General features: G+C 47.6%; 1 protein-coding gene across 2 annotated transcripts; it reads right to left on the bottom strand.

The window, feature by feature from the left end:
- Positions 1–767: 767 nt before the first annotated feature.
- ORAI2 (ORAI calcium release-activated calcium modulator 2) lies at positions 768–19097 on the bottom strand. Of its 2 annotated transcripts, none has more exons than XM_036395167.2 (4): positions 17224–19097; positions 14802–14847; positions 11706–11946; positions 768–5778 (listed from the first exon to the last, which is right to left on the bottom strand). In XM_036395167.2, the coding sequence occupies exons 3-4, from the start codon at positions 11931–11933 to the stop codon at positions 5233–5235; spliced, it is 774 nt and encodes a 257-aa protein (XP_036251060.1). In that variant the 5' UTR covers positions 11934–11946; positions 14802–14847; positions 17224–19097; the 3' UTR covers positions 768–5232. The 2 variants fall into 2 exon arrangements, with proteins under 2 accessions (XP_036251060.1, XP_036251059.1); XM_036395166.2 differs by lacking the exon at positions 17224–19097 and adding an exon at positions 16580–16699.
- Positions 19098–19268: the final 171 nt, after the last annotated feature.

Raw genomic sequence — 19268 nt, 5'->3', positions numbered from 1 at the left:
TGCTGCTCCATTCTCTCCACAGTGAAAGCAGATGATGGATTCTGATGAATCAGATTGCCACAATAACTTACACAGTGTCAGTTCATCTTGTGCTCTGCATTTGCTGGCTGGATTTTTCTGCCTTGATTGAACTATACAGGAAGCTGCTGTTCTTGCCAGAAGATTCCAGCTCTTCCTAGCTGATATCTTAAATGTGAAAAAATGCAAATAATTAAATACTGAGCCAAAAAGTGAGGGGTTTTTCTTGGTGTTTTTGAATTCCAAAACTTAATCTAGTCACTACACAGGCATTGCTGTGCCAGTCTTTCGACATTTTTCACCTGTTAAACAGCCTCTTGGGCATCATCCTTAGATGAAAATGCACACCCATCTGTTCAGTATTACTCCTTAAAACTTCATGTACATTCTCTCCTAAAAAGCCAGAAAACCAAAAAAAAAAAAAAAAAAGCTATGAAGATGTTTTAATCTTAATGAGCTCTTAAAAGTAATTTTGTCCACTAAGCTCATATTATAATTAACAGAAGACAAACTTTAATGTTCTTCCTGTTATAGGAGTTTCTTGTCTCCTTAACCTCCTTGTAAATGCCGTGCCAAGACCCAGACCCTCATTAAAAGGAAGTACATCTAATTGTTATCTCCTTGTGCATTGCAAAGGGAGAATGATCATATCTGACCAAACTTTTTTCAAAAAAGCAGAACCCAAGTTAACCCATAAGATGCTGGAGGACTTGAGCTGCCTTTCAAGAAATCAGTCTGAAATCACCAAGAAGCATAAAACTGAGCGAGTTTATCCAGTTTCTCTCACACAGCTGGACAATAACTGAGATACATTCGTTGTTCTACATTAAATATTGTTCATGCAGAGGTAAAACAAGAATAGGCAAAGCTAAAATACATTTTTTTTTTCTTTTTCTTTTAGCACTTATGGCTGTCACACCTCTGGGCAGAAAGCAAGCTCCCAGCTGGACACACAGGGATTCAGGGAAATGCTGTCCAAATCCAGCCAGTCAATTTTAATTACTGAAACTGCTTTGAAATGGCTGTAGGGGAAAGAACCTGTGAGTTAACCAGAAAATATGCCCCCTGGCCCAGCTGAATTGCAGCTTGAGGGGGCGTTGAGGAAGCTGCCTTGGCAGGTGATGCAATGAGATTTAAAAGATAAGGAATCTACAGCAGCAGGGAAACTCCAAGGCCTTCTTGTTTGTTAGAAGGCAAGAAAAGGAAAAGAGGGAGAGGGAAGGAAAAGGAAAAGGAAAAGGAAAAGGAAAAGGAAAAGGAAAAGGAAAAGGAAAAGGAAAAGGAAAAGGAAAAGGAGCACATTGTGAAAGGCAGGAGGAGCACCTCCACCCCCAGCCCAGCACAGGTAACCCCGAGGCAATTTGGAATTGCCCATCCCCACATCCCAGAGGAAGGATGTGGGAGGGAAGGATGTGGAGGGAGGTTCTCTCTGCAGCTGCAGCCACCCCGGTGCTCTCCAGAAACACTTCCAGCCCTCCCTCTGCTCTGGGCTCTCGCACGGTGTCACTTTCATCCCTCACATGCTCAAATCCGACACGACTCCACCTCTCACGGTCACAAATTCTCCCGAGAGCCTCCTCTCCACTGCAACAGGGAGCCAGCCCGGCCCCGGGGCGATGTTAAAAATAGGGAGACCACACAGTGAGAGCTGCCACTGAATACTGCAAAGGGAGAACCCGATCCTGCTCCCTCCAGCTCGTGGTCGTGTCCCTTCTTTACTCCTGCCAGGATAGAAAGGGAGAGAGGAATTGCCTCCCAACCAAGGCTGGTGCATGGGAATGATACAAAGAATTGCTGTTCTCCTGTCCTTGAGAGCTCCTTCCCTGCTCCAGGGTGGGCAGACAGGGTCCCTGCACCGCTGGTGCCTGCAGAGGCATTTTCCTGCTGAGCAAAAACTGGCCAAAACAAAAATAATCTGAAGCAAGATCATGGCTATCCCTAGATCATGGCTGTCCCTGTGCTAAGCTGCACTGCAAAAATTGGAGAAATAGCTCAGACAAGGCAATAGCTGGTCCAGAGAGCCACAAACCAAGTGGGCTGAGAATTAGGGCAGCAGTCCAGAGCCCAAAGCTGGGACAGAAAGCCAACAAACACCAGAGGAGATCCTCAGCACTCATCCCCAGCTGAGGGTGGAACCCTTGGGAGAAGCATCTCCATGCAGGCATGGCAGGATTGCAGCCACACAAAACCTGGGACATTCCAAGAACGACAGACACCCCAGGGACGACAGAGAGGTGACAGCACAGGACAGACGTGGCCAGGCAAACCCAGACGTGCCACAGAGAGCTGGCAGCCCTGTTGGGACAGCAGTGACAGTGTGGAAAGGCTGGCTTGACTGATGGGAATCCTGCTGACAGCCACAGGAACAGGGAGGATTTTGTGGTGCTGGAGCACAGAAACACCAAGCTGGACAAGCACAACATCCCCAGTTCTTCCTTTATGGATGAACTCCTGTGCCTGGAACCACAGGTAACATTTCTGCAACAAAAGTCTGGACCCAACAGTGGTGAAAATGTAAATAAATTGCAGGAAGAGAGGCAGGAGCAAGAAAAGCAAGTGCTGTTGTTGTGAAGGGAGAGGAATTACAGCATGAAGGTGGATGGGGGTAACCTTGAGCATCAAAGAGCAAAAATACTCCCATGAGCTTCTCATGGAAGGGAGAACTCAGTGCCCAGAGAGACACAAGAAACAGAGCTGCAAGCAAAGGCAGGGAAGCAAGTTATTACTCTGTTTTAGGAGTATTTGTCCCTGGGACACCATCCCAAGCTGCACCTCTGACTCACCCCTGGAGCAAGGTGGTCCCACTCCAGCCACAGATGCACTGACTTGAGACTGATCTTGAATGCAATCTCACACAAGCCTGAATGAGTTATTCTACAAAATCAAAGCAGTTTTCTACAAAAATAAAAGCAGTATTCTACAAAATCAAAGCTCTTTTCTTTATTTGCTGTTGCAAAAAATTAAATGAATGATCTGGCTGTTTCCAGACAAGCTGAACTGCTTTTGCAGCACTGTATGCACAGGGTGAAGCTTTTTAAAAAGATATTGCAAAAATGGTGCAATACTTTCCTTGACAGCTCTCTGAGCCCCTCAGCACACAAGGTCCTGCTATTACTGATATTCAAGGAGAGTGCAAAGTACAGATGAGAGATTCATCCCATCTGGTCTGGCTCTGGCCTCTCAACAGAAATTCTGTTGGTAGAGGAGCTGACACGTGTAGCACTTGGCAGAAAACCCAACTCTGATTCTGTTGTATAAACCTTTTAATTTTTATTATGGTAAAAAGAGGAGGGAGAAAGGGGAGAGTCCTGGGGAGTTCATATGAATTTCACGACCACCCCACTTCCTGGAGGACACTCCTTGTTTTTTGCATATGCACATGAGTACAGATGAGTCATTTAGCACACAAAGACTATTTTCTTTGCTGCACATCAGCCAATATGGTACATGCCAACTGCAGCAAGAACAGCAGATGAAAGCCACAGACACAGTGCTAAGCAACTTGTTCAGCAGTGCTCACATTCCCATGTAAACAAGAGAGATGAGAGGTGGTTTCCCAAGGCCCCTGACAGAGAGGAATATTGGGATAGGCTCACCCTGCTCCCCTGGGGTTTGCATGTACTGTCCCTTCTGGGAAGCTGACATGCATTACACTGCCTCAAATCCCAGTGGAATAAGAGCCCAGGGTTAAATAGAACATTAGAAACATCCTTAATGATTTGAGAAACCTATAAGGCCTCGGAGACTCTGAAACTGCAGTTTTGGAGTGAAGAGGAGGAAACTAGCACAGGATCAGGGCCAAGAAAATGTGCTTATGCTTCTTGCAGCCCTGTGTGTCAGAAAGCCTGACTTTCCCTTAAAAGAGCTGATGATTGCAAAACACTTTTTTCTCTCCACAAAGTTACCAAAAATAATAAAATCAGTTTTCTTTTTCACAGAAGTTTTCACCCACGAGGATGCTCTGGAATTTACAAGCTTCCCTTGCAAAGCAACACAGACATGCAAGTATCATTGTCTCAGCTGCTGAAAAAAGAAATGAGCTCAAAGGAAAGGGATAGCTCTTTAATGGCACACAGCATTCCTGCCAGATCCAGCTCCATCAGGCTCGCCAGGACAGCTCCAGGTTCCACCAGAGGAGTTGTCTGCTTTAGTGAAGGGAGAGGGAAGCATTCATTTCTGACAGAAAAATGCTACAGCCAATTAAAAAAAGAAAAAAACCAAACCCCCAAATGATGAAATAACACAGGACTGGGCTTGCTCTCTCTAGCAAACCGGGCAAAAGGCATCACAGCAATGCACAAATGAAGAAGACACAGTGGCAGATTTCTACAGTACTTGCTGTCACTCCTCTACCTCCTTGAAACTTGCTTTGTTAGTCCTTCAAAGTCTTGTCTCATTAAATTCCCTGGCACTGTTCTGTTTTAAGAATGTCCTTGTTAAATCTAAAACACCTGTAAGCCTTCCCTGGGCACTCTTGCCTGTTATTGGGAAAAAACATGATCTTGGCACTTACTCAACCTAAGGTGACAGATGCCACTGAAGAAAGTGTGAGAGAACTTCCCAGCCTCCTGCAATTCAAAATTCTACATCCCAAGCTGTAAAAATACAGTAAAGAACAGCAAAAAAAAAAAAAAAAAGAACATAAAAGCTAAGGCTGTTTTCTTTCTGGTTATGTATTTATGGAATACTTGCTTTGGAACAATGGTGATCAACATTCTCAGTTTCTGTTGTGCTTTCCTGGATGTCCTTGAGTCAGCTGCAGGTACCCACATTAATCAGCTCTGCTCTAGAAACGAGCTGCCAGTTAATTGTGGCTGCACTGACAGCCAGGGAGTTCTGACAGGTAAGACAGGTCCTACACACACAAATACACGCAGAGAGGCCTTTGGGACAGCCGATGCAGTTTCACTTTTGGCAATGGAATATTGCATTTGTAAAAAATACAGATTTTTGGCTACCAATATTAAGGTAGATAAAGTTTTGACCTTGAACACCACGGCAGTGTCGACTTAAGTACCAAGTGTGTGGGACCAGAACCAGGGCAGAGCCCCCAGCATGTGGACAGCACAAGAACCCACAGCTAGAAATGGCAGGCAAGTAGCATTTACAGATTTAAGCCTCAAGAAAATCCATCCCTGGTGCGTCTCACCAAGCAGCAGCCCAGGTATTTTGACCAGGTATTTTGCTCTCAGCCCTGGCTGAGCTGTGTGCAGGTCACACCACCTGCATGCCTCTGTCATGCCCATCCAGCTGCACTTTCAGTTTGTGGAGCTCCTCAATCTCCCGGTTGTGCCGCTCCGTTTTGTGCCGCACCAAGGAGCGGTAGAAATGGATGGTGAAGACGACAAAAATCAGACCCACGGGGACCATGATGATGGTGGACACCAGTGCTGACTGCCACCCTGCGTGGCTGCTTGGCTTCTCCACGTTGGTGGTCTCATTTTTCAGGATGGAGCCCACAGGCAGGAATTTTATCCAGCACAGGAGCACGACTTCAGCAAGGAACAGGAGGATCCCCAGGACGGTGGAGAAGCCCCAGGCCAGCTCGATGTAGGGGTGCATGCGCTCGTGGGGGGACTCACTGATGGAGTTCAGGTTGTGGATGTTGCTCACAGCTTCCACATTGGGCAGGATGCAGGTGCTGATGAGGAGGGCGAAGAGGTGAACGGCCACCAGCACCGTGGTGCAGGCGCTGAAGGCGATCAGCAGCATCTGGGGGTACTTGTACTGCACCTCCAGCTGCACCTCCACCATGGCCACCTGGGGAAGGAACAAAGAGCTTGTCAACACCTGCTGGCTTTCCTCTTTTCAAGGCTTTCAGCCAGAAAAGCATCTTGATTCAGGAAGAACAACTAAGGTCAAGTACACACTCCAGAGCTTTTTGGAATGGCAGCCCAGATGGATCACTGCTGTCACCCACTGCTGTGGCCCTTCTGAGATCATGGTTTTCTCAAACAACACATCTCTCCTTGCCACCACAGGCCCAGGAACTGCCCCAAACCCAGCACACAACACAAGGAGCTCATTAGACGCCACGTGGGGCTGAGAGGCAGCTAACAGCCTGCTATAAGCCACCATCACGGCCTCCAGTGCCACTCCCTCCTTGCAGCTGCAGCACAGGAAGTTTCAACTTCAGGCGTGTAAAGAAAAGCAAAACCAAGCAGCTCCTTGTGGCCAGCCACGTTTCACTGCCCACCATGGGAAGCACACAAGCTACTTTATAGCTTAAGTTAGCCCATAGTTAAAATAACTGTCTTCTACTCTCAGGACAGTTTACATTTGTTTTTATTACAAATATTCCCAGATAAATAACTTTTAAGTTATTTATATCCTCAAATTTCTCCCTTGAGAGGTAATAACTTGGTGATACACCCAGCAGAAGTGGACAGCTACTGGCTCATGGGTGTGCTCAGCAACTCAGGAGTCTCCTTCCCAAAACAAGAGCTATTACACAGCAGGTCTCTAGAGCTATTTTTACTTTAATCAAATAAAGCTTAAGAAGCAGAATATGTGCAAGAGAGCAGGAAGCTCTTTTGAGATCAGAAGTGGAGTCCTGTTAACTGGTTTAGCTTAAGAATTTTTACAATTAAGCTACCTGTGAAGCAAACCAGTACTTCTGTGTGGTGGCATCCCTGAAAGGACAGTACAAACTTTCTGCTAAGAAAAGACCCAAAAGCAGTGGACAAGATTATCAAACATTTCTCTCTAGCAGCTGGCTTGCATCTGTAGCTGCACTTCATGATTGCAGAGAAGTTAACTTTCTTGGCAGCAAGGAAAACCGCTGGTGATCCCAGCTGACCTGCTGCTCCAGCACAGCACAGCTTGCTGGAAAGAAGCCCCTCTAAAGAACATCATGAGAAGGCAAAGTTTCAAATATGCACTTGATTCTGGGACACAGAAGGATTTTGTAGAACTGACTCACGATAATGTTATCCAGACTTCACATGAGACTTCCCTGAGCAGCCATTTCAGGCTCTGTATAATCACCTGCACCACTTGCTCTGGCATTACTTGTTCATAATATTATTTAAGCACTTGAAGATTAGGGGTATGCTCATGTTGTCCCTGCTGGAAGCCCTGAAAAGGATTAAAGGGAATGGAAACCAGCTGGCATGACTGCTGCCTTACCTACATTTGCTCTGAAAACCATCAGATCACAGTCAAGTCTGAACACATTCACCAGCAAGCAAGATACAACATGTGTGGAAAATGGTCAATCTCTACAAGTCTGGATTTTATAGCTACATCAAGTATTTAAGACATTAAAGACAGCAAAAATACTGTGACAGCCCTTGGGCATTCCCAGCCTTCTGTTCTGACCATGAGCATGTTGGGGTTTTACCTTTGTTTGTTTTTATCAGCTCCTGGTTGCAGTTTACAGTAGTAAACAGTACAGCAGTTCTTGTTGTGTAGCAGAGAAAACCCTAACACAGGAATCCTTCACTATCAATTGCAAGGTCAATTTAAACAGAACAGATTTCACGTTCCCTTGTGTATGTTCCCTTTGCAGTTCCCCTTATATTGATTTGAGAGGGAGGAGATCAGACTCATTCTCTGCTTCACTGTACAGTGAATTTGTCCAGCACTGTGGTTGCCAGTCACGCCCCATCAGCCAGGAAAACCTGCAGGTACATTGTTCATTATGGGGTGCTGTAACACCCAGAGACACAGCTGAATGGGAATTGTACCTGCATGTCCAATTTATAGCTTTATATTAAAGCTGAAAGCCTGGCTGATGTCAACATATCAATTTCTGCTTGTTATCCTTCACATGAGCAGCACTTTTCAGCTAATTGGATGTTTCCTCCCAGACTAACCTATTCCCCAGGGCGAGCTTCAGCTGTGCAATGTGATGAATTTTTAACACTGACTGATGGCTCAGTAAGAGGTATTTCAGTGAAAAACACCAACAATCCAGATAGGGCAGCAATGCAGAAAAGCAGTTCATTTAACCCAAACAAGTACTGAAAAGGTGAGTGAGCTCTTATTGCTCTACCCAGCACAGGCTGTCATGTCATTTCCTGACCGGGATAAGAGAAAGAGGACAAGCTGACATAACCCATTTAAAAAATCATTAAATAAGCTGTCTAGCCTGTAAAACTATTAATATGTCATGTTTAATACAATTATACTCTTCCATGTAATAGCCCCCTTTGTTTTAACCTCTTCCCAGAAGCAACTTTGCAAGGCTGAGCTCTCTGCCAAACTACGGAATATTTCAGCACAGACTTAATTTAAAGCTTGAGAATAACCCAGCTGAACTCCAGAATTACAGGATCAAGGGCTCACAACATTTTAGAATTAAACTGCAGTAAATTAATGCAATGATTCTGGGGTTTAGACCAGTATAGCTGAGACTGTCCACAACAAGGATGTTATTCATTTTGAGAAATTTAGACCAAGACAGATAACATCAAGCAAAAGGATGACAAATGGCTTAACATAAACCATGACACATTCACACAGATGGTTTGGCAGACTGTAAAAACAACCACTCCAGTATATCTGTCAGGGTTTTTGTTTTGGTTTTTTTTTAATCAAACACATATCCTGTAGCAATTGGATAAGTATTGAGAAGATGGATTAGCAATAATAGCTCTTATTTCCATGAGGAAAATTATTAAGCTCCTCTAAATTTCCTTTATTTGCAGCCTCCTTGGGGCAGCTGCCTTACAGCCCACCTCCAAGCAGACCTGGCACTGGAATGACCCACATCCTCCTGACCTGCCCCAGTGCTCTGCCAGAAATACCAGAGATGATAACGAGGAAGGTTTGCATTATTCTGCAGCCTGTCCAGAAGGAGTTGGATCAGAGCCATGGCCTGTTGATCAAATATCCATCAGCTCACAATAATTTCAGCCAATATGAAGCTAGCTTGCATCAAACACACCGACAGGGAAGTAAATAAAGCAATAGCCAAGCCCTGGGTGACATTTGTTTACATAGTCAAATGCACTCGAGGCTTTGGGGAAGTTGTTTAATAGGATCATGGAATGGTTCAGACTGGAAAACACCTTTTTAAGATCACAGAGTCCAACCATCACATCAACACTGCCAAGTCCACCACCAAACCATGTCCCTAAGTGCCATGTCTACACATATTTATCTCTAAGTAACTTCTCTTCTTTCATCAATTGCCAGAGGTGTTCTTATTAGAGAGTAAACATCCGTGTATTAAACTCCTGCATACCCGTGGAGAAATAACCCAGGAGGAACAAACACCACAGCTTTCCAATCAGCTGGGGAAAAAGCTAATAAAGAGAATTCCTTATTGCGAGAGATTTTATTTCTTAGTTACTGATTTCTATTTCTTACATTAGGCTGGTGAGCATAATTAACACTACTTACACCTGTGTATATTCAACTGCACTTTAAAGAGATCAAAGAGAATGTAAAACCAGTGGTTAATTTTGTGTGTTTGCCAAGGACTTTCAGTAACTTTCTGCTGTAAGAGCTGAGAAAGCATGATTTGTTTTCAGAGATGTGGTTCAGCCCTGCAGTGTGGGTGGGCTGCAAGCCCTGAGTCCCGGTGGTGCCAGTGACAGCACACCCCAGCAGGGACACTTTGTGGGACCACGCTGGTAGATCAGTCCCCAACAATACCAAATGCTAATTTATTAATTGTATTAAAGACAACAGTCACAACAGAACTCCAGTAACCAGAGGCACACAGAGCATGCAGGTGAGAGGCTTTTTAGAGTAAGAAAACTCCTGCATGAGAGAAGTCTACAGGAGAGCACCCAGCATTCTCCAAAAGAGGAGGGACCTTCTGTCCCTGCAGCACACAAGTTTGGTTACAAACCAACACAGACTTTGTGAAAAGCTTTTAGGAGCATCTTTTGCACACAGCCAGTGAGTGGAGAGCAATGACAAAGCAACTGAGCACCCTGTCCCCACTCCAGCCTGCTCCCACTGAAACCCCCGCCTGCAGCTTTCCAGCTTCACTTTGGGTGACCAACTTGTAATGTTATGGATGATTCATGGGCTGGGGGGCTGGGGGAGGAAAAAGCAGTGGAAGAAGCTAAAATAAAACAAGAAAGGCAATCTGGGAAGTTCCTGAGATCTGTCTTTCCCTCCCAGCTTCTGAGCTGCAGGATGAAACATCTTCACCTCAGGTCCCACACCACCCAGACACTGCCCCTCTGCTGACAGACCTCGGGAACAGCCAGACCTGCCCACTTCCTGAACAGGAAACCTCCCCCAAACTGGTTCCAACTCTCACTCACAGTAAGCAAAAGCTGAGGGGAAATAAAGGGGCTCACACAGCATGGTGGTGTTTTAATACACAGCTCAGACAGGCCTGAGCACTGGACCACTGACTGTCTCAGTCTTGTTTATTTGCTCACCCCTGCCATGGTTCTGACCTATGCAAATCACTTCCAAATAACACCCAAGTGCTGCACAGCAGAGAGCAAGCACCAGGGATCACTTCCAATAGGCAGCACTGACAAAAATACACCAGGTTTGGCTCCCTGCAGGCTGCAGAGCCCTCTGACACCAGGTCTGAGGCTCAGGGCCTCTTCTCACACCTCAGTGGCAGAACACGATCTCCCTGATCACGCTATGCAAACTTCACTTTGGCAGACTGTGACCAACCTCCACCTTATTTTAGACACTGTGACCTGAGAAAACACGCAGAGAAATTAAAATAACGTTCAGGACCACAGGAACCACAGGGGCCTGAAAGTGCTCCACACCCAAGAGCAGCCTTGCATGCATGAGGGCAGCCAGCCTCGGGGCCAAAGGAGGTCCTGGATTGTTTAGCAATGCTGCTGGAGCCCTTAGGATCACTTGCAGTAGGGGATCAGTATTTTTAAAGGGCTGACTTGGGAGTGTGTGGGTTGGCCTGTTAGACAGCTCATGTATCCCTGCTGCAGTGAGAGAGCCAGCCTCAAACTTTGCAGCAGCAGCCAAACAGAAGCGCCCAGGCAGATGCCTCCTGTTTCTTCAGGAAACAACTCCCTGCTCCTTCCCAGGAAGAAAACACTGATTAATAGTTGATTTGAGGCAACCCAAAAACCTTCACCATTCAAAAAGCTATAAAACACACATTACCTGTGAAACATGCGTACTTTATGATTGGCTTTTCACAAATATTAAAATGAATACTATTTGTGTTGTGTTAGAAATTAATGCTGTATTAATTCTCTTAAGTAGTGTGGTAAATACAGTTTTAGGTTATAACATAATGTTAAAATAGAAACTATGCTATGTAGGATGCTTTTTTTTCTAAAGAAAGGACTCACACCAAGATAGCAGCCACAGGACACCTAAATCTTTCAGAGAAAGAGAATTTATCGCACCATTATCAGAAGAAATGAGCTTCTTCCTGCCTCATCAGGTTTGAAGGCACCGTTTAGGATTCAGAGGAAGAAGTTGTTGATGATCACGGAATCCTGTGTTTGAATGGAATTTATGCATCATGTATGAGATGTATGAATATGCAACAGGCTATTGCTTTTAAGGGTTAATCCTCTGTTAAGGGGTGTCCTTTTTCGGGCTTATGCTGTCAAGAAAAAGGTACCTGGATGTCCATAATTCTTTGTTCTATTGTCTCATATTATCCTAATTCAAATTAGGACAATATGAGACAATTACTCTAATTGTATTACTATTTTTTATAACCATTTTATTACTATTAAACTTTTAAAAGTTTAAAAACAAGTGATTGGCGTTTTTCACATTACCATTGCAAATCCAGAGAGCAGAGCAGAGGTTCTGCTGGAGGCTTTCAGTTTGGCTCGGCTCAGGTACAGTTTTCTCCAGGAAAGGGCTTGCACAGAGTGGTGGTTGGACGTGACCAGTTCCAGGTAGCTCCGTCGGACCCAGTCCCGATAATCCATGCCCTTGGTGCCAGGCTCAGAGCAGCAGGCAGGAGTGGAAGGATCCACCGGAACGTTTAATTCAGTACTCATGATGAGAGAAGTGCTGAGGGAACAAAACAGTCATGTTCAAGACAGGATGAGCATTAACTACTGGAAAAGCTGCAGCTGAACAAAGTTGCCCTTGGTCAGTGGAAAATGATGGACCAAATAACATCACACTTGGAATTCAGAACTGCAAAGGACCGTCCATAACTGCCAAAAATGACCACGAGAACTAGGAAGGATTACAAAGGTACACTCGGCAACTATTTCAGCAGGAATTCAGGAAGGCTGCACACCATCTGGATTTTCATTTCAGAGTAGGCACCTCAACTTTGCCCTTTAATTCCTTCTTGCTCATAAAAAATTGTTTTATATAAATACACTTCACCTCCATCTTATCTTTGTTTTGGTTGGACAGTTCATGTCCCAGTGCACCACGGGCTGGCTCCAAATGCACCTCCTTAGAGCATCAAACACCACTTGAGGGAGTCACTTTTTGCTCCTTCTTTGGAAACCATTCCTCTGGGTTACAATGTGGGGTGTGACCAAACTGAGTGTTCTACTCCCATCTCCATTATTCCTGATGAACTGTTAATGGCCGCTTGCAGGAGCTGCGGGGTGCACACCCGACCCCCCAGGCTGCGAGCTGGCTGTTAGATAAGGGAAGGAGGCAAACCCTGCATTGCAGGGTGGTGTTTTATTGTGTTCATAAATTGCTTCACTCAGCCGTGATAGCTACACCCAGCCCAGGGCTCATCCCTGCCAAAGGGCCATAATGGCACCAATGGGCAGCTGTAACGACCTCGGCCATAAAGGACTCCCCAGAATATCCCTGACTCATAGGATCACATCATTCCATTGTGAAATTCCTCGCTCCGGGGGAGGTGCTGAGCCTTCCTGCCTGCATCTGACCGTATGTTATCTGGGGATACGAGCACCACCACCACTGGACATGCAGGGGAGGATCTGAACTTCCACAGGAGAACCAGACCATCCACAGCACCACTGCTTGTGAGAGGACCTGCAACCATCACTTCAACAGCACTGCAACCACTCCTTGATCAGACTGCAGCCACCACCCTGACCAACACGGGCCAGGCTGTACTCTGACTTTGTGGGTTTAAGCCAGTTTTTCTGTAAAATTCCAATTCTGCATAATTAATCTACTGTAATCTTCCTATTAAACTGTAACTCCGACCTGAAGCCTGTCTCAAGGTATTTGTGTGGGGTTAATCTCTCCCCCTGGTTTACTTTCAAACCAGCACATCAGTTTTTCTCAACCATAACTCATCAAAGCTCAGTTTAGATGGGCACAGTTCTCCCCCAATAATCACAGAGCTGAATGCTGTGTAGGGTTAACAAATGAACTACCCAAGCTTTTGCAGTGGGAAGTTAAATTTCCTGAGCTGCTCACACTCCATTTCTCAGCCCCATCTGACCAAGAATCCTGTTTCCCCCCTTACTTCCACCGGTGGCTCTGAGCAGAGGGCAAGGAAAAGGCAATTCCAAAGGGGAAAGCAAGCTGCTTCCAGGAAATGTCATCATCTTCAGATTGAAGGGATTACACTGAGAGATGCATGAAAGCAGCAAGAGTACTTCAGGTGGTGGAAGATTACAGCACCATGTCCCCATGCTGCTGGCAAATGGCTCTGGTGATCCCCAGGCATAAAACAACATCCATGGAATGTTTTGTGCAAAAATTTCTCAACTCTGACACACATCTGAAACTAACTCAGCCTTCCAAAAAAATGGAAATACAATTCCTTGTTTAATCCCCTCACTCACAACTCTGCCACTGAGGACTGTGGAGGTGGCAGACACCAGAGCTGCACCTTCTGGTTATAAAACACTCACCAGCTCCCAGGAGGAGGAGATGCTGCCCAGAATCACACCTGGTGTGGCATTAATTAGTCCCAGCACCACCTCTCAAGGTCACAGGCACCTTTCAGCCCTGCCTTCATCCCCCCAGCTCCCCATGTACAGGGGCCACGTGGGGACAGCTAATAAAGCCATGACTGCTGGGAGACTTGCAGAAGTGGCAAAGATCAAAAGACATCAACTGCCCACAACTCTGAATGCTGTTACTAAAAGGGAAGGAAGCTGTTTCAGGCACAATAACAAAGAATAGCAAATAAAGCACTGCAGGTCCAAGAATGTCCCTCCTGAACATGGGGGGGCTTTTAGGTTCCAGTCCCCTCAGACACAACAAGGATGGCAGCACAGGATAATTCCTGGGCAGGTTTGACAAGGCCGTTATTACAGCCCCTGCAACACTCCAGGAAGGCTCCTGACCTGCTCAGGAATTTTCAAAATATTTAAAAGTAACAAAAAAACCCAAACAAACAAATAAGAAAGGCCCACTAGAACATTCATGCCATAATAAAAACAAGAAGAGAAACAATAACAGGGACAAACCTTCCTGCTTGATCTGTGTTTCCAGAAAAGGCAAGAATCACCTATTTTACAGATTAAAAAAACCTCCTGGGAGCATTGGAGGAAGAAACAAGTCTGTGAACAGCAAAATTGTAAAGCTGTTTCCTGTGACAACATCCTGTGTGGGTCCTGCAATGTATAGCGTGGAGTGAATTCACTCCCTTTGTCCCCAGCTGGGACAGTGATGGCCTCTGCTCTGCCATTTAATTTCATGAAATACTTAGGAACTTTCTATGTAGGAAACTTGACCCCTGGGACAAATTCCATTAAAAAGACAAATGAATTCAGAGGTTACAGAGAGAGGGCAAGAGAACCCAATCACATCTGCTTCTTCCCTTAGAAAAATAAGCTAAAAATACCACAAGGCTGAATTTTCTCTCTGGAGCAGCTCAAGAGATGTTCTCAAATAAGTAAACAGCTTCAGAACGAAATCCATAAACACAAATGTAACCCAAACAAGCAGTGCCAGGAAGTCAAACTCACCTTGCTGGCTATGGACATGGAGGGACTGGGTGGAGGGCTCCAAGGGCTGAAACACAAGACCAAAGAAGAATTTTACATGCGCTGTAGCTGGAGCAGTTTTACTCTGCAAATACTTTTCAGCCTGTCATCTGCATCAGGGGAGGCTTATTCTGGAGATTTCACCTTCCTGCCTTGCAAAGTTAAAGGTTTAGGACACTTGTTCTTACAGAAATAACTATCCTACAGGGTTTGACTGCACAGGGCTGCTGAGCTCTGGATGGGCAATGAGGAATTCTCCAGACCTTTTCCTCAGGCAGCCCTGGCAAAGTCCATCCCAGCTGTGTCTTCACTGCACCACCGACGCATCTGACCCCACTTCATCTCGCACTGGGAGGACAGACAGCTCTCTGTGATTGCTCCCTTATGTGGGTTTTCTTAACCTGCCAAGTGCTGTCCTTTGGAAAAGGGAAAGCCTTTGCCTCCTCCCATCTCAGTGCATGTGTGGGGATTTCTCCACAGCTGGGGATGAAGCCGACAGAGCGGGTCTCCCTCCCACCACTGCCGTGCTCAGGCACCCACAGAGCGCTGTCTCTGCAGCACTGGCAGCTCCTCTGCCTGGTTTCAGATGCCAGCCCCCTCCTCAGTCCCAGGTTTCTGCCCCACACCCCCAGACTTATCTGTGGGTTTGTGCCAGTTCCTTCCCTCCCATTGTTCAAGCCCCTGCAGGCCATGGCTAAGCCAAATCCCGAGCCCTGTTACTCCGCTCGGATGAGTTCCAGCCATCTTTGCTATGGGAAACCCCTTCCTATGTTCTCTTCTGGCCTGGGACTCCTCCAAGCAGCCCTCCTGGGGTGCCAGAGTAGCCAGGCAGGGTGTGAACACCACCCTTGTGGCAGCAGGGGATCACCTCCCAGGCAGGATGGGACCCCCTGGTCCCATGGCCACAGCTGGCATCCTCCTCACAGGGCACCTCCTTCCCCGCCACCGTCGGCACACCCTGGGCAGGAGGCGATCCCACACTGCCAGGATCTCCCCTCCAAAGCAGCCTCAGACAGGGCATCCCTCAAGCCAGGATGAGACCCACTCCCAACGAGGACCTTTCCCTCCAAAGCCAACCTGGACAGAGGATCTTTCCTAGGCAGGACGCAACCTCCTACCACTGCATCCTGATCCAGCATCCCAAGGATCCTCCCCAACTCCTCAGGCAGGATGGGACTCAACCCCTCGGTCCGGTCTTCCAAAATCAGCCTGGGCCAGGCTCTTCCCTGCACCGTGTGCTGGAGATGTCCCCCCACAGCGCTCCAGCGAGAGCATCCCTGTCCGGACATATCCCATGGGAGCTTTCTGCATCCCACGGCACCTCCAAAGCACGGCCGGACAGGACGGGACCCCCTTCTCTGCCCAGAGCGGACCCTTCCCATTCACCCCGTCCCTCCAGGTGCAGGGGACTGCCCCCAGCTCGGCGGGACGAGGCGCCCATCCCACCACCAGCACCCCGGCACGGCATTCTCCCCGCCCGGGCAGGACGAGGCGCGTCCCCCCACACCGGCCCGGGCAGGGGAATCCCTGCTCAGGCAGGATCAAACCAACTTCCCCCAGCAGCCCGGGCAGGACGAGACCCCCTCCTCCCGGAGCCCCGCGGGCAGGACGCGCTCCCACCTCTGCAGGACGAGCCCGCCACCTCCCGAACGCGCCTGAGGGGAAAGCCGCCCGCTGCCCCAGAGCGTGGGCCCCGCTGGGGATGAGCCCCCTGCGGGCGGGATGCGGCCCCGGGGGGGTGGAAGCGGACTGTGTCTCACCGCAATGCTGTCCGGGGGCCGTGCCGGGAGCCCCGGGAGAGGGACCGGGAGCGGAGCCGGGGCAGGATCGGAATCGGGAGCGGGATCGGGAGCCGGAGCCGCCTCCGCCGCTGCCACGGCAACGCCGGGCACCGGCCACGTGACCCGCAGGAAACGGGGGGGCAGCGCCGCCACGCCCCCGCACGTGACCATTCACTCATTGGCCCGCGGTCGGGCTGGCCACGCCCTCTCAGCGACGGGGGCGGGGCCTGGGGACGCGACCCCCGCCCTGCCGCAGCCGGTGCCCCCCGCCCCGCCCGCGGAACCGGGGCCGCTCTCGCCCCCTGCGCCCACCGGGGAGCCCTCTGGGGGTCTCACGAAACGGGGATGGACTCAGGGGTTACAGGGAAAGAACATCCCTCCGGCACGGAGCCGTTCCCGCAGCACTCGGGGGTCCCGCTGTGAGCATGCATCTGTAGGGGTAAAAAATGTCTGCGGTTCCCTAAGGTCGGAGTCGGGCTGAAAGCCACCCACCGGTAAAGATGTTAGTGGGTCTGGACCTTGCGTTATCCCTAAATCTTGCCACAGAGAAGGTATTGGTGCAATGGGATGCAAATGTGCTTTTATTACAATTATTAATTATACAGCAAAAAGTCGCCACTTACATAAGTCAAAAGGCAGCGCTGCTCTGCCTCCGCCGGGCTGAGGTTCCTCCGGCTGAGCACAGGCTCCCTGCGAATCCCGACTGCTATCTCCCTGCACTCCTCCGCTATTGACTCAGCAGGAAATCCTGTATAAACCCATCAAAAGGATAGGGACAGCCTTATGGGAAAGAGAGGGAGTTCCTGCCCTGGAAATGAGATAAAGAAAATGCTGAAAGGCAGCACAATGGGTCAGCTTTATAACAGGGTAATCCCATCTTCCTGAATTCCATTCTGCCGGGGGGAGGGAACAAAGGAAAACAATTCTTAAGTACCTAATAAAGAGACAGATACAAGTTATCCTGAGTGTGCTTTTCACCTCTGAGAGCAGGAACACCCCTGGGTCGGTTTCAGCCCAAACACTGCTGTCTCTCAGGCTCCCACATTTGCACAAACGCACGTACAGAGCAACTTTAGCCCTTGAGGGTTAATCTCTATCAGAGAAAGGAGAGAGACTCCTCTAGAAAAGAACCCAGAGCACGAATTTAGTGTAAGCAGGTCAAACTCCTTGGCAGTTTCAAGCCTGTAAGTTATTACTGCTTTCTTGGTGCCCTATTTGGAATAGCAATCAGTTGTAGAGCTGTTCCTATTTTACTATGCACAGGAGCACTTCCCCTTTTCTACTCCACGGATGAGGTTTTCCCCGTTTTGAGGTCACATAGTATTTGCATTTTATTCTAAACGAAGAAACATCCCTTGAAACCTCCCTTTGAAGTGCTTTGTATTCTCAAACAAGCTCGTACTGCCACGAACAACCACAACAGAGTGTTTATGGGAATTCACAGCTACACCTACCAAATGCAGCTCCTACTGCTACACTCAGCCACCCCGGCGAGACAGAGCGTGAGGCAGATGCCACCTTCACCAACATGCTCTCTTTGCTGTTTATGGATTTCAAACTCAGCATTCCCAGAAAACACAGCATGAATAACTCAGCACGGGCATCTTAGGGAGGCAGGATGAGGCCACACAACCTGAATTTGTTCAATCACCAAGACAAACTGGAGTTCACCTTCCTCGTGGCTGAGGGAAACGTGTCCTCACTCTGCTTAATGCAGAGCAGCACTCAGCTCAAAGGCAGAACATTATTTGTGAGACTCTCAGTTCTTTGCCCATAAAAAACCCTCATGTTTTTGTGGCTCATCCTACAATATCCACAGGGTTTGTCTGCCCTAAGGGGGATTTGTGTGAAGCAATGCTCATAAATAATCTCTCCACAGGGAAAATGGATCCTGCATCTGAATGAAACACTGCCACAACTTGCAGCACCTGCCTCCGTGGAGACTGAGCAGAAAACATGCAGATCTCTATCCTGGGGGGCAGTGGGGATATGGACCTGGCAGGTCAGAAGTTATCAAGCTCTGAAGCCCTTGGATATGTACAGAGGAACTAAAGGCAAACATCACTTGCACTTGGTCACATCTGCTTCCCAGCCACCATGGTAATACCATGGAGAAGCCATTACATAAAGCCAGCTCAGACAAAATGCAGGATTTCTGGCAGCAATATCCAACAAAGGCGAAATCTAAAAAGAGATTCTCCCTTTTTACTGTTTTTGCTTAAAATAATTTGGCATTAACCAAGGCTTGAGAAGAAGTAGCACCGCATTCTGGATGCAAGGCTCTGGGATGAGCATGTCTGAAAGCCAGCAGGCACTTCTAATTAAAGATACACTGAAGAGACAAAAACCAGAGTTACAAGTAAAACCACCACTGCATATGCTTTAAGCACCAATAAGTAAATATATAGAGAGATGTTAAGATTCCTACCGGGGAATCCAAGGTGCAAAGCAGAGCGCTCAAGCAGAGAGAAAGGCAGGTGTCATCACAGGAAGCTGAGCACAAGCAAAATGATTCCATTCCAAGCCTTTCTGCCACAGGATTCGGAGGCTTTACACACAATCTTTGGGAAAAGGTATTGTTCCAATTCAAAAGCAAAAAGGAAGTGACATGCAGCTTACACCTTTTTCCATATTTTCATGTGTGCCACATCACTTGATCTCTTTGTCC

This window comes from Molothrus ater, chromosome 21 (assembly GCF_012460135.2).
Source record: "Molothrus ater isolate BHLD 08-10-18 breed brown headed cowbird chromosome 21, BPBGC_Mater_1.1, whole genome shotgun sequence".
Classification (NCBI taxonomy): Eukaryota; Metazoa; Chordata; class Aves; order Passeriformes; family Icteridae; genus Molothrus; species Molothrus ater.
The sequence above is the reverse complement of the archived record's forward strand: the minus strand, read 5'-3'. Positions and strand labels throughout refer to the sequence as shown.

What these genes read in the sequence shown, in the direction of transcription:
- ORAI2 (XM_036395167.2), bottom strand. Translation starts at nt 11,933, where the DNA reads ATGAGTACTGAATTAAACGTTCCGGTGGATCCTTCCACTCCTGCCTGC. An exon ending in TGCTCTCTGGATTTGCAATG is followed by an intron (nt 5,779 to 11,705) that starts GTAATGTGAAAA and finishes TTCCTTCCCCAG; the next exon opens with GTGGCCATGGTGGAGGTGCA.